Source organism: Rhinopithecus roxellana, chromosome 20, assembly GCF_007565055.1.
Source record: "Rhinopithecus roxellana isolate Shanxi Qingling chromosome 20, ASM756505v1, whole genome shotgun sequence".
In the NCBI taxonomy this organism is placed as follows: domain Eukaryota; kingdom Metazoa; phylum Chordata; class Mammalia; order Primates; family Cercopithecidae; genus Rhinopithecus; species Rhinopithecus roxellana.
In genome coordinates this window covers 60,232,845-60,259,604 of record NC_044568.1, presented here as the reverse complement: position 1 = coordinate 60,259,604, position 26,760 = coordinate 60,232,845, and the positions used below count along the sequence as shown (strand labels likewise).

At 43.2% G+C, this 26,760-nt stretch overlaps 1 protein-coding gene across 1 annotated transcript in view; it reads left to right on the top strand.

Annotated features, from left to right (window-relative positions):
• The window catches only part of VAT1L (vesicle amine transport 1 like), a 190,815-nt gene that overhangs the window by 16,613 nt on the left and 147,442 nt on the right, over positions 1-26,760 (top strand). Inside the window, exons 2-3 of the mRNA XM_030925629.1 lie at positions 12,939-13,068; positions 21,249-21,464. Coding sequence (XP_030781489.1) covers positions 12,939-13,068; positions 21,249-21,464 — 346 coding nt within the window. The remainder of the gene's footprint in view (positions 1-12,938; positions 13,069-21,248; positions 21,465-26,760) is intronic.

The window sequence follows — 26,760 nt, the reverse complement described above, 5'->3', positions numbered from 1 at the left end:
ATGTGTCTCCTTGGCCGTTTTGTTCTATGTTGGAAATACTACTGAGGTGGGTTTTGAATACCAATTTGGACATATGATCTGAATGTATTTCTTTTCTCAGACACGGAAGAAACAAAGAACTCGTACAACTGTATCCCCAAGCTATATTACCCTCATCGTCACTGCCAAGTCACTTCCTTCCTCCTGTCTGTCCTTATTTCAGCCATGCTGGCCGTCGTGATGAGTTTGTCCCTGGGACTCTGGCCTTTCCCCTCTTCTGTCCCTTCCATCTTTTATCCTCTCTATCCTCATGAGTTAGCATCTTGTGCTCCTGCTACAATGAGCTTCCTTCTTGAGGCTGGAAAAGGTGGTGGTCTTCAGCTCCAGCAGCGGTGTACAAATTTAGCAAGTCCTAGTGCAAAGAGAACTTTTTTCTACCAGCATACGTTATGGAGAAAGGGATCTCAGTGGGGCAACAACAGCACTACTAATGTAAAGTGGTAGATTATGAATAAAATCAGATGGGTCGGAAAACTCCGTATGTCTCCCATGGCTGCAGTGGCTTGTTTATCTTAAAATAGTGGTTAGGGAGGGTGGACAGGGTTATGTGGAACTGGTCACCAAGAGGACTGGTGTCAAAAGCCATGGGCCAGCAGTGTGGGAGGGGAGTCTGAGCATCCCAGCGTACCTTTTCCAGCCTCTGTTGAACACAGGTGAATTCTTCAGGGGACTCCTAAGACCTCTCCGAGACAATTCTGGCTATTCTCAAATTAGAGCTGCCACCTGAGATTTGCATAAACAGTGTCCTTGCTTTGGTCACTGTGAGCTTTTTCTTCCCCAGCAAATTTGTGTCAGTCTGTTCTCACAGTCTTGAGATAACAAAACCGGCCCTTGAGCAAATCAAAAAAGAAAAAAGAAGATTTATGCCCAAGATCTTCTGAGATCAGTGCCTATTTTCTTAGGCATTTTCAAGTTTTCAATTGAGATTAAGAAACAAAAACAAAAGCTTCAGTTCTGGGGCAATGAGAAAATGAATCAAACATCTGCTTCTTTGACCCCGCATGGATTGGGAGTTAAGTGCTTCGATGAACATATTATCAGCAAGACGAGAGCAGAATAAGCAAAGAGAGCACCTTCCCTTGCTGCACCTGCTTGGCACAAAGCCTCGCTTGAGGTCCACTTGGCTCTGCCTAGAGCTGGCAAAGGCTGCCACAAATGCAGCGCTGGGTAACGTTCCCATGCAGAGGGCTGGTAAAAGCTTCCTGTTGAGAATTTGATGGTGTTTTATCTAATGCCTGCCTCTCTGCCAGTGTTGTTACCTCTGACTTCCCACAGATACATAGAAAGCCCTGAAGTGTGATTTTTTCATATATTTTCCTCAAGCAGTTTACCAATCCTGCGTGTATTTATCTGCTTGTTCCTTTTTCTGTTATTTTTTCCTTAGTCTCTGCCTTTTTTTTTTTTTTTTTTTTTTTGACAGAGTCTTGCCCTGTTGCCCAGGCTAAGAGTGCAATGGAAAGATCTTGGCTCACTGCATCCTCTGCCTCCCAGGTTCAAGCAATTCTCCTGCCTCAGCCTCCTGAGTAGCTGGGATTACAAGCATGAGCCACCACACCTAGCTAATTTTTGTGTTTTCAGTAGAGTCGAAACTTCAAGTTGGACAGGCTGGTCTCGAACTCCTGACCTCAGGTGATTTGGCCGCCTCAGCCTCCCAAAGTGCTGGGATTACAGGTGTGAGTCACCGCGCCCAGCCTCTGCCCCCTTTTGAAATTCCTTCATCTCTATCTTTTTCTTTTTCTTTTTTTTTTTTTTTTTTTTTTTTTTTTTGAGGCAGAGTCTTGCTCTGTCGCCCAGGCTAGAGTGCAGTGGCACGATCTCGGCTCACTGCAAGCTCTGCCTCCTGGGCTCACACCATTCTCCTGCCTCAGCCTCCTGAGTAGCTAGAACTACAGGCGCCCACCACCATGCTTGGCTAATTTTTTGTATTTTTAGTAGAGATGGGGTTTCACCGTGTTAGCCAGGATGGTCTCGATTTCCTGACCTCGTGATCTCCCAAAGTGCTGGGATTACAGGCGTGAGCCACCGTGACCGGCCTGATCTCTTTATTTTTCTAATCTTCACTTCCTTTTTTTCTATGGAAACAACTGTTTTTATTAAACATTACTTTTATCAGCAGCCATACCTTAGGAAACAGCTGTCATGTCATAGCAAAAATGGACTGTTTCTCCATGGGGACGCTAGTCCTTGGTGGCCCCAGGGAGAAATCAAGCCGTGGCCACTCTGTGCTGTCTTCTCCCTTCCATGGGAAGGCGGGGTGGGGCCAGAGAGGGGCTGAGAGAATGGGAGCAAGGGGCATGCCCATTCATAAGGGATGCTTTCTGTGAGAAGCACCTGATCCCAGCAGGTTCTTTCTCCTCCTCTCATTCTTTCAGGTTTTCATTTAAAGATCTTTCTCTTTCCTGCCTTTGCACCATTTGTTATAAGAACCACTAGATCTTTCCTCCTCAGGGACCGCTGTGCAAAGGAGCCTCATAAAAATTCACCATCAATGACAGCTGCTCTGTGATCACAAGGGAATAAACCCTGAAAGGGGAGATCACACCACTCTCCTCGTAGTGGGTGCTGGTGTGCGCCACCCCAAAGCATCCTTTTAGAATCTCAGTGCTCACTCCCCCAGCTACCAGGAGTGATGGCAGCTGACAGCTCACAGGTGGTTTCTCCTGAGGAATTGTTCTCAGCCAAAGGAAGTCTCTTTCCCCCAGGGTGCACCCCCTCCCTGGGGGCAGCCCTTATTCCTGACTGGTCAGTTCAGGGGTGCAAAGGCTCAGTTCCCTTGCCTTGATTCAGTATTACCCAAGGAACCATGCTATGTCTGGAACGTTGCAAGGATGAACTGAGACCACTTTACTGATATATCAGAGTTCAACTTCTCCCCGTCCCCAGTCCAGCTTCCCTCCTGCCCATCCAGGACTTGTCTTCTAGAACACTCCCTATCAGACCTCTTGCTGCAAATCTCAGTCTCGGAGTCTGTTTCCCAAGGGAAACTGACCTATGGCATTTTCTTTGTGTCATAGTGAGGACAGTGATGCGGATAGCAGCTCATATTTATTGAGCATTTACTGTGTACGAGGTACTCTGTTTTACATATACTGTCACATGCAGTCCACACAATAGCCCATAAGGTGGGTATGTTACTATCCCATTGTTGAGATGGAAAAACTAAGGCCCAAAGTCAAGCAACCCACTTGAGGAGGAGCCAGAAAGCTAATGCTAAAGATCTAAACTTAGCTTTGGTGATTGCAGAGGACTACTTGGAATAATTCTTTGGGGAGAACTTTCTGGAGGTTGATGTTTTGACTTCATGGTTATATTGTATATTAGCATGTGCCCTGGTGGCTATATGAGCACTTTGCCTACACTCTAGAACAGGGGTCCCCGGGCCGCAGACCAGTACTGGTCTCATAGGAGCATGAACCCTATTGTGAGCTGCGCATGTGAGTGATCTAGGTTGTTTTGTTTTGTTTTGTTTTGTTTTGTTTTTTTGAGACGGAGTCTCGCTGTCTCCCAGGATGGAGTGCAGTGGTGATATCTTGGCTCACTGCAAGCTCTGCCTCCCAGGTTCACACATCCTCCTGCCTCAGACTCCCAAGTAGCTGGGACTACAGGCGCCCACGACCACACCCGGCTAATTTTTTGTATTTTTAGTAGAGACAGGGTTTCACTATGTTAGCCAGGATGGTCTCAATCTCCTGACCTCGTGATCCGCCCGCCTCGGCCTCCCAAAGTGCTGGGATTACAGGCATGAGCCACTGCACCCAGCTGGTTGTGCACTTCTTATGCGAATCTAATGCCCAATGATCTGTCACTATCTCCTGTCACCCCGAGATGTGACCATCAAGTTGCAGGAAAACCACCTCAGGGTTCCCACTTGATTCTACATTATGCTGAGTTGTATAATTATTTCATTATGTATTACAATGTAATAATAATAATAGAAATACAATGCACAGTAAATGTCATGTGCTTGAATCATCTGGAAACCATCCCTCCACCCCTGTTCCATGGAAAAAAAAGTCTTCTGTTAAACTGGTCCCTGGTGCCAAAAAGTTTGGGACCATTGCTCTAGAAGACCACTCATCAACACATTGTGATCAGTTTTCCTTTTTTTTTTTTTTTTTTTTGACGGAGTTTCACTCTTATTGCCCAGGCTGGAGTGCAATGGTGCGATCATGGCTCACTGCAACCTCTACCCACCAGGTTCAAGCAATTCTCCTGCCTCAGCCTCCCTGCATAGCTGGGATTACAGGCCTGTGCCACCACACCTGGCTAATATTTTGTATTTTCAGTAGAGATGGTGTTTTCCCATGTTGGTCAGGCTGGTCTTGAACTCCCAACCTCAGGTGATCCACCTGCCTCAGCCTCTCAAAGTGCTGAGATTACAGGTGTGGGCCATCGCACCCAGCCGTGATCAGTTTTTATGATTCTGTTTCCCCATGAGAATTTGGAACCCCTTGTTAACTTTGGGCATCCACTACCTAGTATACGGCATAGTATACAGTGAGTGCTCAATGTGCTAGTTGAGTGGAAAGGTCTTGTCTTTGTAACTGGGAAAACCGAGCGATGATTTTTCTCTAGGAGAGCCAAGTACGTTAGTCAAGAGCACAAGCCCTGGATTTACATCGTTTGCTTTCGCAAGCAACGTAAACCAGGTAAAACCAACATTTTGTAAACCGCAGTGTGCCTTCGTTATTGTTCTCTGTAAAATGGGGGTAATATTGTTGATCTCTTAGCATCGTTTATCATTGTTGTAAGAAATGAAATGACACTCAACACTATGCCTGACACATAGCAAGCACCCCATGAAAGTTTCCTATTACAATTACTAGCCACAAATCAATTCTTTTCCTTCCCATCCTCCATCATCAGAGAAATTAGAATGGTCAGATTTCTGTTAGCTTCTTGGGGATGCCTCCAACAGTCACAAAGCCCTATAGGAAATAGAGCCCTCTCAGAAAGAGTCCATCCTTTTTTGATCATTTTTTTTCCATGGGAACAACTGACATTGGGGTACTCAAGTGGTCCTTTGCAACCCTAACAGCACATGAGAGTATGTGCTTTCACTAAACAGACTCTCAGAGCTGGGGCCAGGATGTGCACATTCAGAAAAAAATAAACGTCGTGATGATCCTGACTTGCATTTATAAAAGCGGTTGTATTCAAGGCTCACCCCCTCTTCTCAGCAATTGCAGCTATGGGTGGAGGGAGGGGATCTACTGCCATTGCTCACAAAGAGAGAGGGTTCATAGTCTTTATCGAGTTTACTACACATGACTTCAAGGTGTCTTGGAGCTATTTCATAGAATCATGAGAGCTCCAGATTTGAAGAAAGGATGTCAGCTAGTCTTGTGTTTTAAATTTCCTCCATGACATCCTTCATGGTCTTCACAAACATCCTTAGTAACCAGGAACGGGGCAGCCTGTCTGATATTTTTATCAGCAACTTGGATGTAGAAGCTTGTGTCATGATAACCACATTTTCACAGGATACAAATCCAGGAGGGAGAATTAATTTTTTTTTGACGAAAGAATTAAGATTCAAGAAAGAGACAGACAAATGAGAATGATGAACTTAATTTAATAACACCAAATCTAGCAAGGATAACTATAATCCTCTGGACTAAGATCAAAAATTCAACTGCCCTGGAGGACAATGAGAACTTTCATCTACTTTCTATTTAGCCATTTAATTTTTACTCTGTCTCATTTAGAAAAAGACTTGAATTAGCTTTAAAAAATATTTAAAAAATCAGTGATTCTCTAAGTGTGGTTCCCAGATCAGCAGCATCAGCATTACTTAGAAACTTAGAAATGAAAAACTTAAGAATTCACCCCAGACCTACTTGAGTCCAGAACTCAGAGGTGGGGTCCAACAATCTGTGTTTTAACCAGCCCTCCTGGAAATTCTGATGAACAATAAAGTTTGAGAACCATTCACAATACTAGTAATACTGGTAATGGAGTGTAAGGATTTAAAAAGTAGAAACTCCAAAGTACTCAGAGATTAAGATGAAGTTGAGTATTAAGATGAAATAGAGGCCAGGCACGGTGGCCCAGCACTTCCCACACTTCCCAGCACTTTGGGAAGCCAAAGTGGGAGCATGACCTGAGCCCAGGAGGTCAAGACTGCAGTGAGCCATGTTCACACCACTGCACTCCAGCCTGGGTGACAGAGCTAGACTCTGTCTCAGAAACAACAACAAGAAAAGTGATATAGAGAATGAATGTGATCAATTTGGCTCAGAGCTTCCTAACAGCCAATGCAAAGAAATAAACATAACCAATGTATATACTGTACTGAGCCTGTAAGATCCATAAAGCCAATCCTTGTGCTGAGATTTGAGGAAAAAATACTGTCTTCATAAAGTCGTGAATATATATTGTAGCAAATTATATACTTAACAAAATCCCTACAGTAAGTATTATAAGTAATGGCACAAATCACAATTATTTCTGCACCAACCTAATAAAACAGTGGGTTTCTGAAGATTCTTTGGCAGTCTATCTCTTAATTGAGCTAATGACAGAGCAAGACTTGGGATTTCTATTGAGTGTAACATGAAAATATAGGATGGGGCTCTATAATCTGCATCAATAGAGAAGTAGGTTTCGGAAGAGGGAGATTTGTTTACTGATCTGACGTTATTTAGATTTTCATGATTGTTGCTGAGGATACCGACAACCTGAGGAAGGAACAGGATCACAAGAGGCCTAAGATCTTTTCATATGAGCAACCTCTGCCTTCCTTTCACCAGGAGAGTAGAAGACAAGGGAGCATCTCCACGCTACCTGTATCTTCTTTGCTAAACTCCTTCTTTGGAGTCACTTTTCACCTCAAATGGGAAAATTAATAAACTATAGCTGGGCTGATTCTTTTGTCATCCACTTAGTGATGTCTTTTAAGAAATCAAATGTGTCATCATTTGATATTGTTAGCATATCCAAAAAAATATTCCGAACGATAAGCTTTGGGGACAAGAAGACATAGAAGCCTACCGTGGTTTATAGATCACACAATGACAGCCTGGCGGTCAGAACTCAAGCTTGGCAGTCATCTAAAAAGGGCTCATATTTCCAGTTCTGGTACCAACTATATAACCTTGGACAAGGTACTTTATTCTCTCTTGGCCTCACCTCCCTTTTGCACAAAATGGAGATTAAAACACTCCATCCCTTAATACCTAACATGTAGCAGTATCATCACGGGAGCAATGTTTGTTGACTTTGGTAGGACAAAAGTAAAGGCAGCTAAGTGTCTCTCAGGAGACTTTACAGGGTGATATTCCTCACTTACTGGATAACAGAAAAGAAAGTGTAGAGACCAAGGCTAGCTTTTAGCTCTGAGTCTAAGCATACAAGTCAATGTCTTTTTTCTCAAGACCACCAAGTGTCTCTCCCTGTCTACCTAAGCTTTGATTTTGATAATGTTTGAAACAGAGCCCACAGGATAAAGGACCATCTAACAAACAAAGTATGAGAGCTGGGGAAGGCTTCAGAGACTCAGCCAGACTCCACCACTAATTGATGGCAGTACAGAGACTAAAACCGAAGCCACTGCATCTGTTTCCTTTCACTGCTTCCTTTCAGTCTTCTTGTCCCTGAATCTTTTTTTTTTTTTGACGGAGTCTCACTCTGCCACCCAGAGTGGAGTGCAGTGGAGTGATCTCCGCTCACTGTCTTCCAAGTTCAAGCGATTCTTCTGCCTCAGCCTCCTGAGTACCTGGGATTATAGGCATGCGCCACCACGCCTGGCTAATTTTTGTATGTTTGGTAGAGATGGGGTTTCACCGTGTTGGCCAGGCTGATCTCGAACCCCTTACTACAGGTAATGCACCTGTCTCACCCTCCCAAAGTGCTGGGATTACAGACATGAACCACCATGCCCCGGCTTTCCTGAATCTTAAAATTCTTTATTTTAGTAACATTTGATTTACTTGAGATTTCATGGTGTTATGGGATACACAAAAAGCAAGGAGTTGGAAGACCTTTACTCAGGTCTCAACTCTGCCTCTGTCATGTGCTGTCAGTGTTGTTGTGCTGCCTTTAACAAGTCAGTTTTCTTATCGGAGGCTCAATGTTCACATCTATTTAATGGGATTAATGGTATCTGCACTTCTTGCTTTTCTCAGCTTGTTACGAAGTTTAATGAGATGTGTATGAAAGCACATGACAAACTGTGCTGTACTATACAAATAGAAGAAAGTGTTATTATTTTAAGGAACTGTCCCCCAATTTTCCTGTATCTTCCCTCACGTGTCTTCAGATCCCTCATTCTACGTTTTGAGTTTTTCAGGGTCTTTTTCAAACCTCTGTCTTCATTCCTTCAAGATGCTATGTCTCAATAATAACTCTTTCAACTTAGCCTCTGACTAATAATTTAGTATGAGAAGAAAACTGAGACAGTCTTATATTATTTATTAAAATTATACCAATCTTTGAGAAAAATAGGATTACCTGGCAGAACTTTATGTCAGGCACTTTCCAACACTATTTCTTTTTTTTGCAACGATCTCAAATGTTTAAGAGCTGTATAAAAATTTTACTCCCTTTGTGGGCCTGAGTAATTGGGCGTAGTCATTGCCACCCCCAAAAACATTCTAAGAATCATATTACCTTAGAGAATACTGGAAACTGTAATTGTGCAAAACAGGGGCATTAACATGCCCCTGTTTTTTAGTTTTGTTTTGTTTTTATTTTTTTTTTTTCTGTTGTGGTGGAAAAAGAAAAGGATTAGATTCAAGTTTTTAAGTTCATAGATTTCACTATTTACTATCTGTGTGGCCTTGGGCAAATAACTTATTATCTCTAAACAAACAAAGTTATTTGTTTTGTCTCAGGAAAAAAAAATAGAGTCAACAATGTCTGTCCCAGTGGGTGATTGGGAGTGATTGATTATGGTATTCGTTTGAGTTTGTATCTTTTGGTTTCATGTGACAGGGACCACACAGGTAATCCAAACAAAGAGCTTCTGCTATAAACACATGTGTGAAGTAATGAAGGAACTCATGGAAATCAGAGAGCAGGAGGTGTGATGGAGCTGGACCTCCCCAAGCCCAGAGACTGGACCTCTGCTCATTCTAGGGAGCTCAGCAATGGAAGTCTACAAAGCCTCATCCTGGTGCAGGGAGTTGGGTTGACTCTGTTGCTCTTCATGTTTGTTCTTTTAATTCTTCCATCTATTGGCTTTTCCACGTATGCTTCGCCAAAGCGCGGGTCAACTAGGTCTCTCTCACTCATTTCTGTCTTTTGACCTCCTTTCTGTTGCTAAGTCATTCTCTTGATGTGTGTTTCCCAATTCATAGTTTTACAGAGAACACCCAGTTCTTGGACCAGCTCATTTATTCAGTTTAAGGAATAGGTTCCTGTCTAGATTATGAATGGCCACTCCTCCAATATTGGGCCCACATTGGTGCAATCAACTCTCTGCAAAGGGGAAGATATAAAGAGCTATAAACATGGCTCTTGTATGTGCAAGGGCGGGGCATAGAGAGGTTCCCCATAAAGAGGTAGAGTGTGTTGCCTAAGGGGTCAGGTTCTAGACTTGGCATGAATTCAAATCCTGACTTTGACACTTTGAAAAGATGTCATGGCAAGCAGGTTACTTAAGCTCTCTGGGTCTCAGTTTTCTGATCTGAGAAATTGGTGTGATAGTTCATACCTCATAGGAGGAGTATTGATGAGTCTTAAATAACAAAAGTCAAGCACTTAGCACAGTTCTTGACACAAACTAAACCCTCAGCAAAAGCTAGCTATATCCATATCAGGAGAAACAGGTCTGATCCAACACTTGAGAGTACTCTATTAACAATTATTTACATCCGCTTTGTGTGGAGATAAACAATACTGACCTGTCCTAGTCTCCGTCTCCAAAATACACCTACGTCCTAAAAATAGGGGGCATTCTCCATGACCTGACAGAATCACCTAATGCCTCACTGAGGAAACAGGGTGCTACAGGCTTTTGAAAAGTCAGTGTTAGGCTCTTCTCACCGGAATTTAAGTAGCTGACTCTCAGTTTACCATCACTGGGCCCAGTTCATGCTGGATGGCGAATGCAGGCAGCCCAGTTGAGCAGCGTAATAAGTGTCAAAGATGAGGCAGGCCTTCTCCAGGGGGCTGCCATGTTTGCAGAAATGGCAACTAATTTCTTCCAGCATTTTTCCAACAGGGTCTTGGGAAATCATTGGTTTTCATGCAAAGAAAAATACAGTGAGCTAAAATATACATTAAATGAGATGGAGTGCTTGATTCAGGATGTAGAAATTTCCTTTACTGTTATATAGTGATGTTTTATTTATTTGGTTTTGTCAGAAAATCGGCCGTTTTATATAAGTGAAGTTCAGAGATAGTTGAAGTTTTTCCATGTCAGTTCTGAAAGTGTTTTTAACTTTTTTTATGAGTGTCTTCCTAAAATATATCACATACTTCTGCCTTCTTAACAGAAGATGCAAATTTCAAGGCTAACATGTATTGAATACTGACTACGTGCCTGGCACCACATGTCAGTGCTTTATGTGCATTAATTTTCAATGACAGCCCCGTGAAGTAGGTACTGCCATAACTCCCACTTTACAGATGTGGAAACTGAGGCATGGAGAAGTTAAGTAACTTTTCCCAGGTTATAGAGGTAGAAGTGGTAGAACTGGGATTTGTACCCCACGCTCCCCAAGCTCTTAAGGAATTGGCCATGTTATTGGATAACATTTCAGTTAATAACTGACCTGGATAACTGCTAACCATTAAAGTAGGACCTTTGGGAGTCTACACATATCATTCAGAAACGTATCCATTACTCCAAACATTCTTTGACTGCTTTTTAAAAGGAATTAGTACTCAAACTGGCAGTGCATATTTTTGAATATCCATGACTATTTCTTCATTCAGCAGATGCTACTTGAATCTCTACTATATTTCTTTGGGTCCGATGCATGCCAGGCACACTGGAAGCAGAGAAATATGAGTCATATGGCTGCCTTCAAGGAGGGTGCACTTTAGAGAAGTACCGGCTGGGACAGTATGTGAAAATTCTCTAATTTGTGGTTGGGAAAACTTTGAGAAGGTGGTGAGTTTTGAGCCCACACTTCAAGGAAGTCATTTTACTCACCTTTATTCAGTCCCTTTGTATGAGACTCATAAGTGAGACCAGTGGTCACAGGTGGAGTTAGGTGCTTCCTTGGGTCCAAAGAGATCAGAGAAGAAATAGGAAACATGTGCTTAAGAACTAGTTCAAATCGGCCAGGCACAGTGGAACATGCCTGTAATCCCAGCACTTTGGGAAGCCGAGGTGGGCGGATCACCTGAGGTCAGGAGTTCGAGACTAGCCTGGCCAACTTGGCGAAACCCCATCTCTACTAAAAATACAAAAATTAGCCAGGCATGTTGATGTGCACCTGTAATCCCAGCTACTTGGGAGGCTGAGGCAGGAGAATTGCTTGAACCCGGGAGGCGGAAGTTGCAGTGAGTCAAAACCACACCATTGCACCGCAGCCTGGGTGACAAGAGTGAAGCGAAACTCCATCTCAAAAAGAAAAAAAAAGAACTAGTTCAAGTCATCTAGCTTGGAAAAGAAGCTGTGGTTGGATGCTAATGGATGTTGGGTCACACTGAAGAGTGTAGTTTCTATAGTCCGAGTCTTTCTAATATGGTGGCTTCTAAAAACAGAAAGTACAGGCTGGGCGCAGTAGCTCAAGCCTATAATCCCAGCCCTTTGGGAGGCTGAGGCGGGTGGATCACCTGAGGTCAGAAGTTCAAGACCAGCCTGGCCAATACGGTGAAACCCTGTCTCTATTAAAAATACAAAAAATAGCCGGTCGTGGTGGCAGGCACCTGTAATCCTAGCTACTCAGGAGGCTGAGGCAGGAGAATTGCTTGAACCTGGAAGGTGGAGGTTGCAGTGGGCCGAGATTGAGCCATTGCACTCCAGCCTGGGCAACAAGAGCAACACTCTGTCTCAAAAAAAAAAAAAAGTACATTACAACCACATCTGTTGGGGAAAAAATCCATGTTTAATGAGGTGTTTTCCCATGTGATTAGCAAATGGGTGTTAAATGAAATTCCCAAGAGTAGTTCTGATAAAATAAAAAGAGTCCAGGATCATTGCTAATAGCATCATTGGAATCAAGTGTATGGTTTTCCATTATGATGACTTTGATATATTTTAATAACTTTCTTATTCCAAAAGTAATGTGTTAATCAGAAATTTCCAGTAATATCTCTCATCTGGAAATAACTAAGATTTTTGAAACACTCCAGTATTTCCATATCTATTGGGGCATTCCTTTGATCTCTCTTTGAGTCCCGTCTCCTCCAGTGGAACATAATGTAATCCCCTGATGGCTCATATTCTTTATTATGGGAGCTGTTTATGCATAGTGCTGGTGTAAGTGTGCGTGATGATTGAGGAGAGATGGTTGGTTGTTTTGAGACCTTTTTAGTTAGGTCTTCTTTCTTTTTCTCAGGCACTGGCTGGTTGCCATTGGGTCTGGCTGCTTTCCATGTGTCTGTTTATAACCTCTTCCTGGTAAATTTTTTACCTTTGATTAAGTACTAGGAATTCTAATAGCCAGGCTAGTCAATATGTTTTTAGAGTAAGCATAAACAGGTTCTGAGAGAAGACAAAGGGGCCATCTCTTGAATCAGTGTAAACTCTGCAACTACTGCTTTCATTGCCACAAATGTATTACTTGTCTGCATAGAGGTAATTGAATTTTGCTTTATTGGTGACATCTAGCTAAGTGGCATTACTCTTAGTAATACTTTGCCAAAAAGAAAAAAAAAGCGAGGAAGGAGTGAAGAAGGGAGGGAGGAAAGGAGGAGAAGAAAAGGAAGAAAAGAAAACCAGGTCGGTGCTTTCTTTTGGATCTCATGTTGAATTTCTCTCCTTTCACGTTTGCTTTTCACAGTGGATTAAACTTCATTGACTTGATGGTGCGACAAGGGAATATTGACAACCCTCCCAAGACTCCCCTGGTGCCAGGATTTGAGTGTTCTGGGATTGTTGAAGCTCTGGGGGACAGCGTGAAAGGATATGAGGTAATGTTTTGACTCTCACTTGAAGAGTAATATTCATTTGGAATCCATTGAGACAACAAAAGATGATGCAGAAAGAAGTATTTGAAATAACCTATGGCGTGCATTATTATTATTGTCTTCTTATTTGGACTATTGACAATGTTTATAGTCATTAAGGTCTCATGCCTTTCTTATGGACTATCTTGGTTGCTCCCGGAAGCATTCTGGTGCAGTGAGCAGGACAAAGCTTGTCTCCCCATTTATTCATGTCATGCAGCTATTAAACAAAAGTATTTGGTGTTGGATTAACTAAGTTTGCATAGCCCCTTCCCATATCCAGAAAATCCAGAATGATTTTCTCATCATCTTCAGCTCAAAATGCAACTACAAAACACAGAAGTTTGGAGGAAATGGACTCTCTATTATATAACTTGGCTCCTTCAGATAGTCACTTAACTGGTACATTTAAGTGATCATTTATAAATTCCTAACTATTTCAGGGATTGGGAAAGTAGCATTTTGGATGAAGAAGATCTTAAAGAGTGGAGGTACCTGAGAAGTAGAACAGTATTGGCCATGGATTGATGGCTTTGGAAGTAGGGAAACGGGCAAAAAGGTTTATTCTATTATACTGACTACTTTCGTACATGTTCAAACTTCTCCATAATAAAACCTTTTTTAATTTGTAAAAAGATGTATGACCCTTCCTACTATTATAATGCAAATCAAATAGAAACCAATCTATAAAAACTTAGAACCTGTGTGCAAGTCAATTGCACAAAATTGCAGTCGTTTGGAGTCAGAAAAACCAATGCAAATCAGGTACAAGAGCTCTTACTTCATAACTAAGTGCTCCCCTAGGGAGGAATGAACATTTGAGAACCGACTATAATCAGAACCATGGAAAAGTTATCTTTTTTAAGCCTCCACCATAGCCCTGCAAAGCAAAGATTGTTATCCCCTTGCAGATGAGGTTTGAGAGGGTTCGGTAATTTTCTGTGAGGTCAGAAGGGTAGTTAGTACTAGCAGAACCCGGATTTAAATCACCAGAGCTCGTTTATCCTTCTTACAATCTCATGATCTTCATTCCCTACTCCCAGTCCCCAAATACCGCAATAATAAATGCAGGACAGGAGAACTAAAGAAGAATTCTACAAAATGCAGTGCCAAAATGCCCTTGAAATTGAATTGGAGCCTGGTTCTCAGTCTCAGTGTGTCTGAGCCTCAGTATCCTGTGAAAATATCAATATGCTCCAAATTCATTACGGAAAATGTCTGGAAATCTCATCCCACTTATCAGTATTTTTGCCAATGGTTTCCAGATAAGACAGCACATACATGTTGAGAAAGAGGCAGTGAATGAGCCTTTTCTTTTTTTATATACGAATTTACATTTTTCTGTCCCCAGGTAAGCAATATAACCAGAGGCACACTATCTCACCCTGAAAGTGCTGCACATAAGAAACACTATCTTCTCTTCCATCCTCCACATGGTCCCCAAAGAAAAAAATCATGCAGCTCACTCCGTTAACCCCGAGCGTTGAATAAATAACCAATTATTTTAGAATATAACAGGAAACAGGGGCATTGTTGGACTTGGTTTAGAGGGAGAACTTACTATACTTGATTATGTATATTTTTCCTTTCAGTATGACTTATCTTTTGCTAATTTGCCCTGGCTTGTTTACTATCAAGCCCACACTTTAAACTCTGTCCCTTCCCATGACTTGTGGCTGCACCAAAAAAATAAGTCACCTACTCGTTTCCAGTCAGGGTGCCATATGGGAGAAAACTGGCACGAATATTCCTTCTATAATTTTGACTTAAGATTTTCAGTCATATTGGAGATGGAATTCCTTGCAGCAGCACACTGAATAGCTCTCTCGGTTTGATAGATTCCAAGGGATGATGAAAAGCCATTACTGGAGGCCCAGTAATAAAGGAATAATTTGGGTGCATTTTGGCTGCACCCAAATTATTTTTTTTTTCTTAGCAGAATCAAATAATGAGATGAAGTGGATATGTTTTAAATGTGCCTGCCTCTGTACTCTGAGGCTGGAGCTGAACCCATGGCTTGTACATATTTGCTATTTTGATAATGAAATGGAAGTGGTGCAGCAAAGTCGAAGAAGAGATGTGTGAACAGCCAGCCCTGCAGTGATGACCATGAGACCACTGTTAAGGTGGTTGAAATATTCTGTTCATTATACTCTGTGCTGACCCTGGAGGCCATCAGTTACTCTGTGGGACTGAGGCTGTGTCTTTGAGTTTTTGTGATTCTGTGAAGAACAGGATGCTAATGTTAGACCCTAGTTATCTTCTGATGCACTGAAGATGATATTCTTTTCTTTTTTTTGTTTTTTTCTTTTTAGATGGAGTCTCACTCTGTCACCCAGGCTGGAGTGCAATGGCGCAATCTCAGCTCACTGCAACCTCTGCCTCCCAGGTTCAAGTGATTCTCCTACCTCAGTCTCCTGAGTAGCTGGGATTACAGGTGCCTGCCACGACGCCTGGCTAATTTTTTGTGTTTATAGTAGAGACAGGGTTTTACCATGTTGGCCAGGCTGGTCTCAAACTCCTGACCTCAGGTGATCCACCCATCTCAGCCTCCCAAAGTGCTGGGATTACAGGCGTGAGCCATTGCCCCTGGCCTGAAGATGATATTCTTCACATTCATCAATTGGTCTTCACCCCTACAGTGGGACAGCCTCTCTTTCCCCTCAGTTTCCTCCTTAGACAGCTGTTCCTCCTGCTTCCTGAAGCATAATGAGTCAGTATTTAACTGCTGATTGCTAAACTGTGAATTCCATCAGGTCAAGAACCAATCTGTTCTTTTTTTTTTTTTTTGAGACGGAGTCTCGCTCTGTCGCCCAGGCTGGAGTGCAGTGGCCGGATCTCAGCTCACTGCAAGCTCCGCCTCCCAGGTTCACGCCATTCTCCTGCCTCAGCCTCCCAAGTAGCTGGGACTACAGGCACCCGCCACCTCGCCCGGCTAGTTTTTTGTATTTTTTAGTAGAGACAGGGTTTCACCGTGTTAGCCAGGATGGTCTCGATCTCCTGACCTTGTGATCCACCAGTCTCGGCCTCCCAAAGTGCTGGGATTACAGGCTTGAGCCACCGCGCCCGGCCCTAATCTGTTCTTTTAAAGAGCGAACATGTATTGCTCTTTCCTCATTTTCCGTGCACCATGTTAAGTGCATTGTGTGTGTATTATGCCATTTAGTTTTCATAAGGACCTTTTACTAATATTATACCTATTTTGGAGCTGAGGAGAATGAGCCCTGAAAAGTTCAACTAATATTTCCACACTTGGTAGGTTCCCCTGTTATGCACCTGTAACTTTATGTTTCCTTTGGAGCACTTATCTCAAGTGTAATGAATTAATTATTTGTATCTGGAATCAGACTCTCTGAGGCCATTTCTTTAATGGTTTCAAGAGGGTTGAGGTGGGCTGCCACACCCGGTCAGATTGAACTTTTACCTAACGCTAGGAGGAGATGACAATAGTCATGGTGATTCCCAGGGTTTCCGTGATTCTCTCTCTACAAATATATTAGCACTAAGAAAACTCACCAGGGTCTTGGCTGAGGCTACTGCCAGCTAGATGAACCAGTGCTGCTTTAGAATCCCCCTAAAATCAGCAAAAACACACATTTAGCTGAAGACCAAACCCCTTACCAAGAAAAGGAAAGCTCATCGATACTCACATCCTCAAGCTCGAGCTCTGTAGGGGTGTTTCCCATTGTCTCTGTATCTTTTCCTACAGAATAAGAGAAGGACCCTCAAACCAGCACAAGCCGTCAGTCAGGATAGCCTCCTCTTAGTAACCGCTTGTCTTAGCAACACCAAGAAGGTGGAAACTAGCTAGAACAAGGGAGAGCTCTGCAGAGAGACAGATCTGAACTAGAAGCCTTCTGCTTCTGCTTCTGCTCCTCAATGACTCCTTCACCTTCCAGTCTCAATTTTCCCATCTATATAAAGGGCACAGTAATAGTTCATTATGAGTCATCAACTTCAAGAACTTCATGGAGTTCTTGTGGGAATTATGTAAGGTCATGTAAATAAAGGCACTTAGCCCAGATTCAGGAACATATTAGTTTTTGTTTTGGTAAATGCCATTTATCATTATCAATAACAATAGCTCCTAGCACCCCTGCCCCAGCAGAGTTTCCCTGCCCCAGCAGTTCCTGCCCTAGCAGTGCATTCTAGTCAATTGCAGACACTGGTTTTCCCCTTTAGACCTAGAGATGTTTCCTATGAGACTATTGAAAGCTTCTCCAGGATTGAATTTCTTCCCTTATTCTCTCCCATTTCCCACCCATGGAGAAGTTAGACAAGGTTCAGTTGCTTGTAATTATCCATCAACCCATCACTCACTATGCATTGGGTCATGCATTTAGAATCCATAAATCAATAAGACCCAGCCTCTGCCCTCTGAGGTCTCCCCATTTAGAGGGAGGCTAGTCATGTAAAAGGATAAGCCAGTATTATAATGGGATCTGCACAATGATGAAGGATTACATAAGGAATCAGGTGGACTTTTGTTGAAATCTTGTCTTTTTTTTTTTTTTTTTTTTTTGAGACAGGAGTCTCACTCTGTTGCCCAGGCTAGAGTGCACTGGCATGATCTCAACGCACCGCAACCTCCATCTCACAGGTTCAAGTGATTCTCCTGCCTCAGCCTCCCAAGTAGCAGAGATTACAGGCAAGCGCCACCACACCTGGCTAATTCTTTGTATTTTTAGTAGAGAAGGGATTTCGCCATGTTGGCCAGGCTGGTCTCAAACCCCTGACCTCAAGTAATCTACCTTCCTCGGCCTCCTAAAGTGCTGGGATTACAGGCGTGAGTCACCGTGCCCAGCCTGAAATCTTGTCTTTACCACTTACAACTGTGTGGTCTTGGGCAACTTATTAACTGCTTTGAGCTTTAGGTTCCAGTCTATAAAATGCGAACAACAATAAAAGCTACCACATAGGGCTGTCATCAGAATTAAATGCAGTAATTTAATTTGCTGTGTACTCAGTGCCAGCACACAAGCAGCACTCAATAAACACAAATACTAGCAGCAATAAGAAGACATGTCAGTTCTGCTTTTGTAGGGGAAGGTTGGTTATCAGGGAAAGTTTTAGAGAAAACATTTGAGCTGAGCTTTAAAGGAAAATCAATACTTTCCAAAAGAAAGCGAGTGCCAGCTGCAGAAATAGCAGATACAAAAGCATGAGGGTGTGAGCATGCGCTTTCCTGTGTTTCCTGCTGCTTTTCCAGCATGGCCATAAGGGAGACACAGGCGTCAATACTGAACAAGCACAGGGGCTGAGTCTTCCTTTCTCCTTTGCTCACATTATCTGAGCTCCCACCCACTGCTGCCACTTCTTATTGTTAGCTGATATTTTTTATTTTTATTTCTATTTTTATTTTTTGAGGTGGAGTTTCGCTCTTGTTGCCCAGGCTGGCATGCAATGGCACGATCTTGCTCACTACAGCTTCTGTCTCCCAGGTTCAAGCAATTCTCCTGCCTCAGCCTCTCGAGTAGCTGGGATTACAGACATGCGCCACTATGCCTGACTAATTTTGTATTTTTAGTAGAGACAGGGTTTCTTCATATTGGTCAGGCTGGTCTCGAACTCCCAAACTCAGGTGATCCACTCGCCTCAGCCTCCCAAAGTGCTGGGATTATAGGCGTGAGCCACCGTGCCTGGCCTGGCTGATGTTTTATTCTTAATTGTACTCTCTCTGGGACAGACTGCTGTCACCACCAGTGTGGAGAGTCACTCCCTTCCAGTATCCAAGAAGTCTAGGGTCATTTAGGGGCTTGGGGAAGGGGAGAGAAGGCATGTGGGGTCTGAGGCAGAGATAACATACAGGTAAGTCTAGGCAAGGACTTCTCCCTCTCCAGCAGTCCGGGGAGGATTCAGAGAGGGGAAGACCTGCTTAGGTTTATGCCAGGCTACCCAAGGATAAGGAAAGGAGATGCAAGGAGGCAGTGAGAATGTCCTCCTTGCCCAGCTGTCAGATCATCATGTTGATTAATTACTTGCCTCTTTTCTCAAAACGAGCAGACTAGACTTTGCCTTGCTCTTGTTGCTGTCACGAGAGCCCCAGAAGACACACTGGGGCAGAGCAATTTAATTCTGTGGTTCAGGCATCTTTCCTGAATTAGGTAACCCAAACCCCCGCCCCTGACAGAGTTACCCTGGCAGCTGGAGAGAGGTGGCCAGGCTCACTTAGAACATTGTTGATGCTGTCCCCAACTGTCTCATTCACCTGAACTCCTCATTACCCAGGTCTGAATGGCACCAAGATAAGTCTGTTGTCTTTATACTATACCATCCTATAGCCAAATGGACAATCAAGTCCTCTGGATCCTGTTCCAGACACACACTGAGGCTGAAGCAGCTCTATTCCAAAATACACAGAACTGGCCAACCTGGAAAATCCCCAAGGTTTTGGGAGCGCTCACCTCCAGGCTACTCTTGACATCCCTTGACCCCACCCACTGTTCCCACACCCAAAAAATGAACTCTATTATCTTTGGACCAATATCTGAAACATCGCCATCGTAATTTCATGCTTTTGGCTTAAGACTGCATTCTCTGCTGAAATATTATCCCTTCCAAGTAGATTTGCCTCTAAGCCCTATCACTCATAGCACTTGCCATATGAAAATATCAGGGAGTATGAATAATTTGAAAGCATGAGCTGTACCTCATTGACAGTTATATCTCCAGTGCCTGGAACCTAAGATCAAGAAGGGGCTTCATATGCAAACATGGCTCATTGTGATGTCATGGAAAAATATTTGGAATTAGACAGGCTTCACTCTGTATGTCATTAGGGAAGATACTCAACCATTCTTAGCCTCAGTTTCTTCATATTATAATAAGAATAATATCCTATTAAGCTTTCACGTAGATTAAATAACCGACAAAATGAAGATTACAGTCTAGTACATTATGATTGTTTAGCAAATCATAGATTTTATAGTGATCAAATGTACATATAGAAAAACTTCTTGGCCGGACACAGTGGATCATGCCTGTAATCCCAGCACTTTGGGAGGCCAAGGCGGGAGGATCACCGAGGTCAGGAGTTTGCAATCAGCCTAACATGGTGAAACCCCGTCTCTACTAAATACAAAAAAAAAAAATAGCCAGGCGTCGTGGTGCATGCCTGGAATCCGAGCTACTTGGGAGGCTGAGACAGGACAATCGCTTGTACCTGGGAGGCGGAGGTTGCGGTGAGCTGAGATCGCATCATTGCAGTCCAGCCTGGGAAACAAGAGCAAAACTCCATCTCAGAAATAAAGAAAAGAAAAAGAAAAACCTCTCATGAGGAGGAATCCATTCTCTAACCAGGCTGTAAGTTCCTCATGCTTGGCTATGGGGACTACATTTTTGAGAAGTCCTAAAGGAAGGACAGAAGGTTGCCAAGTCAAAGCATGAAGGAGAGCTCTGCATCGTTTTGCTACCTTTCTTAGATGCACTGACACTTCCCAGGACTTTTACTACCACCTAAATAATGTTCAGAGTTTCAAGGAATGGTTCTCAACTAACCAGCTTAGCTGGTTCTGGAGAGGAGAGGGTAGTGGCTGAAGCTGGGTGGACAAGAAACATAGACTATCAATGGTTCATTAAATCAGTTCTATTACTTGTGAAGTATACACATTAGCTTTTTCACTGCAAATTTATTTTAAAAGATACGTTTCGTCGAAGTTTAAAAACAAATGATTGTGATACTCAAAAATTTGGATAAAGTGTATGAGTCAGTAGAAACAATGTGTTTGGACCATGGATAGCTCCCAATAATACTTTTTTTTTTTTTTTTTTTTTTTTTTTTTTGGAGACAGTGTCTTGCTTTGTTGCCCAGGCTGGAGTACAATGGCGTGATCTCAGGTCACTGCAACCTCCGCCTCCTGGATTCAAGCAGTTCTCCTGTCTCAGCCTCCTGAGTAGCTGGGACTACAGGCACGTGCCACCACACCTGGAGAATTTTTGTATTTTTAGTAGAGATGGGGTTTCACCATGTCAGCCAGGCTGGTCTTGAACTCCTGACCTCAAGTGATTCACCCGCCTCAGCCTCCCAAAGTGCTAGGATTATAGGCATGAGCCACAGCACCCGGCCAGCTCCCAGTAATTCTGTTCTCTCCTTGAGCCTCTGTCATGAGGTAGCCTCCACTAACTCTGTATTTCCCCATGCCCAGATTGGGGACCGTGTCATGGCATTTGTCAACTACAATGCCTGGGCAGAGGTGGTCTGCACACCAGTGGAGTTTGTCTACAAGATCCCGGATGACATGAGCTTCTCTGAGGCTGCTGCATTCCCCATGAACTTCGTCACAGCCTACGTGATGCTGTTTGAAGTTGCCAACCTCCGGGAAGGGATGTCTGTGCTCGTGCACTCAGCTGGTGGTGGTGTGGTAAGTCAGCTCTTTGTAACTTCTCTTCTTCTTTAAGGTCATGATGGTGGAAGTGGAGTGACACCCCCGTGAGGTCTTATGTTAGCTATGTCCTTTAGTAGGAATCATCACTGTGGTTCTGGTGGAGTTCACATGGACAACAGAGCCCATATGGATGATTGCACTGGGGATAGGATAAGCCTGAGAGATGGTTTCTCTGCAGTTTTGGAAGGTTGCCAAAATGACATGTGAGGAAACAGTGGCTCTCAGAGATGGTTTCTGTTGAGAAGCATTCTCAACAGTCTTGGTATCATGATGAAAGGTTGTGTCAATCATTGTAAGATGTCTTACGAGTCATCTACTACTGCTATTATTTGAAATGACAAAATGGTCATTTTGTCAGTGATTTAGTTTTTTCAATAAATTGCAGTGGACTGGAGATGGTTCCCATATTAATGACATGCTTACTAATTTGTATTCTACTATATTTTCTTGAGTGGGAGAAAGGTGGGCAGAGATTGTACTAGCACACTAGAAAACATACATAAACCTGAGTACATTCATGAAAGTGGGTGCACATGTCAATGTCATCAGTCAGGTGTGTCTCTGCCAAGGGGGAGAATGGTGGAAATCAAAATTTCTGCTGTGGATTTCAGGGATGGCAGAAATTTCTCCCATGGTTTGTCTGTGTCTCAGTGCCAGTCATTCAGTGTATACTGCATGCCCACTACCTGGCAAGCACTATATCTGTCATTGGTCTACTGGGGTCTGGGTGGAACATTAGTGTTTCCGAGAGTGGAAAGTACTACCCACTAGTTCAAAACATATTTATTAAACACATAGCATGTTCTAGACTCTGTGGATGTAGAGATTAATACTCTATCTTAGAGGCTTTGAGAGGTTCTCAGAGTCACTGTTTTTGTGGTTTGATGGACTCAGAAATAAACTCTTATGATTTGGTGTGTCTCAGAGATATTTCGCTGGAGGTTTTGCTAGCATACCATTGATTTAAATAAAGAAAAACTTGGCTTTCTATAACTATCCAAACGCTATATAGTGTGGAGCACATTTCTGTTGTTTTTATCTAAGAAAACAAGCTCATATCCAGAACCATGAAGGCAAAGATAGGAAACTTTAGGAATGCCTTAAGAAAAATATCTTCAATCACTTTAGCAAATTTGCTGATGTCTTTTGACCATGAATAAAGACATCATAAAAACTAAGCAGCCCGTAGAAAAGCAATGGCTTTCAGTTCCAGTGGATCTGCTAACAGCAAGCGAGCCATTTAGAATGCTGGCATTTATGATCTTAGTGTGCTCAGCATACAAAGCATTAGAGACTTGTTTTCATACGATCAGCATAAGCTTCAGTCTTTACAATGATGCTGGACTCAGTTCTGCTGAGAATTCATGTTTATACATTGGCACCTATGATATTTCATTTCATGTTTTTATTTTTATTTTGTTCTTGGAGCAAAGAAGAATGTATCAGGGGCGTGTGTCTTATAAAAGAGAAAATAATCTTGGAAAATAAAAAATGTTTTTATCATGCTTTATTCTGGGCTTACAGATGCTACCAACAATACGAACTAAAGTATAAAACAGGTGAAGGAACTGGGGAAAGTGGATAATGAGGGTTGGAAAATAAGTCAATGCACGTACCACAGACTCTGCTGTCCTAAAGCTTTGCTGAAGATGAACAACAGTTTCGTCTCTTCGCTTTCTAATAGTGAGTGAAAATAGGGGGAAATGGTCATCCACGTGAACTAGTGTTCATTTGATTGAAATAAAGCAGTTACTAGAGGTAACCATAGCTAACACTGGTTTTGGGGACCAGAGGACTCTTTCTTTCTCTGTGGTTTCTCATAAGAAATGTATGCTGAAATGCAATAAACATGCTCAACAAAGCTGTTATAGTAAATGCAACTATTTCCATGAAGTTTTTTCTTAGGGTGCACTCCTAATGTAATGCAAGAGCAACAAAGTAAAGCAAAATGTAGTGAGAGCATATATTCTGGGGCCAAAAGGATGTGGTCTGGTTTAATCTTCAGACAGAGTTGAAAAGCGCAGTTGGACCCATCTCTAGGTGGGCTGGTCTCTCTGAATAGCATTTCTCGCAACCAAGATTTGATAGGTGGTGTGTGGCAGCTCAAGGTTACCGTTAGAGAAGAGACTTTTGGCCAAGTGTGGATCCACATATGTGTGCACTCCACTGAGCTGGGATGGGTTAGGCACTGTCTTACAAAATCTAAGGAGTCCCGAAGAGAGCCCACACCGTCACACTCCCCCACAGGGAGAGACCAGTGAGTCCCTGGCACCTGCATGTTACCTTACCTGACAAAAGGAACTTTACAGGTATGACTAATGTAAGGACGTTGAGATAGGGAAGTTATCTATCCTGCATTATTCAGGATGACCCAGTGTCATCACAAGAGTCCTTAAAGGTGGGAGTGGGGGCCGGGCGCAATGGCTCATGCCTCTAATCCCAGCACTTTGGTAGGCTGAGGTGGGTGGATCACCTGAGGTTGGGAGTTCGAGACCAGCCTGACCAACATAGAGAAACCCCATCTCTATTAAAAATACAAAATTAGCTGGGCGTGGTGGCGCATGCCTGTAATCCCAGCTACTCAGGAGGCTGAGGCAGGAGAATCACTTGAACCCAGGAGGTAGAAGTTGCAGCGAACCGAGATCACGCCATTGCACTCCAGCCTGGACAACAAGAGCAAAACTCCATCTCAAAAAATAAAAAAACAAAAAATAAAAAAGGTGGGAGTGGGAATCTGAAGAATCAGAGAGAGATTGAGAGAAGCTACACTGCTGGGTCTGATGGAGGAGGAGGCTGTGAACCAAGCACGCAGGTGGCCTCTAGATGCTAGAAAAGGCAGGAAATGGACTCTCCTCTGGAGCTTTCGGAAGGAACACAACCCTGCTAAGACCTTCATCTTAGCCCAGTGAAACCCATTTTGCCCTTCAGACCTCTAGCACTTTAATATCCTAAATCTGTGTTTTGAGCCACTAAGTGTGTGTTAATTTGTTACCACTTATGGGAAACTGATACTACCACTTTCCCTGGAGGCTGCCTCTCTCCCTCCCTTTTCATTATGGCCAGCCGGCAGAGGCCTGAAGAAAATAAAAGCAGCAAATTGCAGAACTAGGATTCCTACCCCAATTTGGCTGATTCCAAAACCTCTTTCCATTCAACAGCCCAAAATGTTGGGAGAGCCAGCCCAGATTCTTCAGTCCGTCATTTAACAAATATTTGTTCAACCTCTACCCAGGGCTCAGCATAGATGTTTTCAAGATCCAAAAGACTGGCCCAGGTACACATTTCCTAACCTGATGTCAGTAAGATGACAAAGAAGATTAAACTAGTAATAGCTGGGGCAAAAATTTCCTAAATAGGGTTATGTAAAGTGTGTAGCCCTAAGGGCACCAAGACTTCTGAGTTTCATCAAAGGCTGGGATGGGGAATTTGCAGACAGCATGTGAGGAATACCCAACTTAGCTATGGTTTTAAGGAAACTTGAATACAGCATGGAAAAATAATTCAGTCCGGAGCAGGATACACTCTCACTGGAATTGCCCTCTGCCTCCATGCTCTGTCATATCTTTGAGGACATTGTTTTCGTCTGACAATAGCATGACCAGATGGCCCCAAACAGCAATGCTCTTACTAAGATCTTTAGGAAGTGGTTGAAAATTGGCTCACAATCCTTTGAAGGAAAAATAACAGAATAAGTAACAGAATGAGACTCATGTTGGGACCTCAAGAGTTTTGTTTTCAATCCCATTTAATGAGCCTTGTTGATGAAGGTGCTATGACTGTGAGCCTCTTGATCCGGGTGTACTGAGTTTCTGGAGAGTGGCATTACTGTTCCTGTGAGGTTATTTACATTTGTGTCTGATATCTGATGCTTTGTAGTTTTCAGAGTCCTCTTACCTTTATCATCACATCATCTGAGCAGAGATTACTGTAGGCAGTGAGCAAGCATCGTTCCCGTTTTCCGGAAGTGGAAGCTGATGGTTAGAGAAGATGAAGTGAACCCAGGTGCCAGCATATGCCCCAGCTTCCTGACCCCATTCGATGCTGTCACTGCTCCACCACCCCTAGCCAGACCCTCAAGGGAGATGAGATGCCCCTCTATTCTGTACCTTTTCAGAAACTGTCTCAGGGAAGGTAAGTCAAGATTAGCACTCTCCCGTCCCGCCACTCTGACCTCACTCTACTCAGAACACTCTTTATGTTATGGTGCGCTCCTAATGTAATCTAATAGCATCAAAGTAAGCAAAATTTGAAGCTCTGAACTCTGTGCCTTTTCACATGCTGTTTTTTTCTTTCCAAAATGGTATTCTCTCCCAATTCAGATGTCAGATCCTCTGGAAAGCCATACTGTCCTCTCTTGTCTGGGTAGCCTTAGCCCTTTAATAAAAGCTATAGGAGAATCCATATAGCCTTTTATTTGTTTATGGTTTGATATGGTTTGGCTGTGTCCCCACCCAAATCTCATTTTGACTTATGGCTCCCATAATTCCCACGTGTTATGGGAGGGACCCAGTGGGAGGTAATTGAATCGTGGAGGCGAGTCTTTCCCATGTTGTTCTTGTGATACTGAATAAGTCTCACAAGATCTGATGGTTTTATAAAGGGGAGTTCCCCTGAACAAGCTCTCTTCCCTGCCACCATGTAAGACATGACTTTGCTCCTCCTTTGCCTTCCACCGTGATTATGTGGCCTTCTCAGCTGTGTAGAACTGTGAGTCCGTTAAACCTCTAATTCTTTGTTGCTGTTGTTGTTGAGACAGAGTCTCAATCTGCCACTCAGGCTGGAGTGCTGTGGTGCAATCTCAGCTCACTGCAGCCTTCGCCTCCCGGGTTCAAGGGATTCTCATGCCTCAGCCTCCTGAGTAGCTGGGATTACAGGTGCGTGCCACCATGCCCAGCTAATTTTTGTATTTTTAGTAGAGATGGGATTTCACCATGTTGGCAAGGCTGTTCTCAAACTCCTGACCTCAGGTGATCCACGTGCCTCAGCCTCCCAAAGTGCTGGGATTACAGGTATAAGCCACTGCACCTAGCCAAACCCCTTACTCTTTATAAGTTACCCAGTCTTAGGTATTTCTTTATTAACACTGTGAGAACAGAACAATACATGGTTCATCCTCCCAGCAACATTTCATGGGCAGAGTTATCTACTGAAGGCTGTGTTGTTTGGTAAGAAGAAGCCAGGCAAACCTGAATACAGTCTTCAGCTCTGTCATTTAATGGGGGGGTGGGTGCAGGGGTCCGGGGGGACACTAGGCAAAGAACTTAGTTTCTAT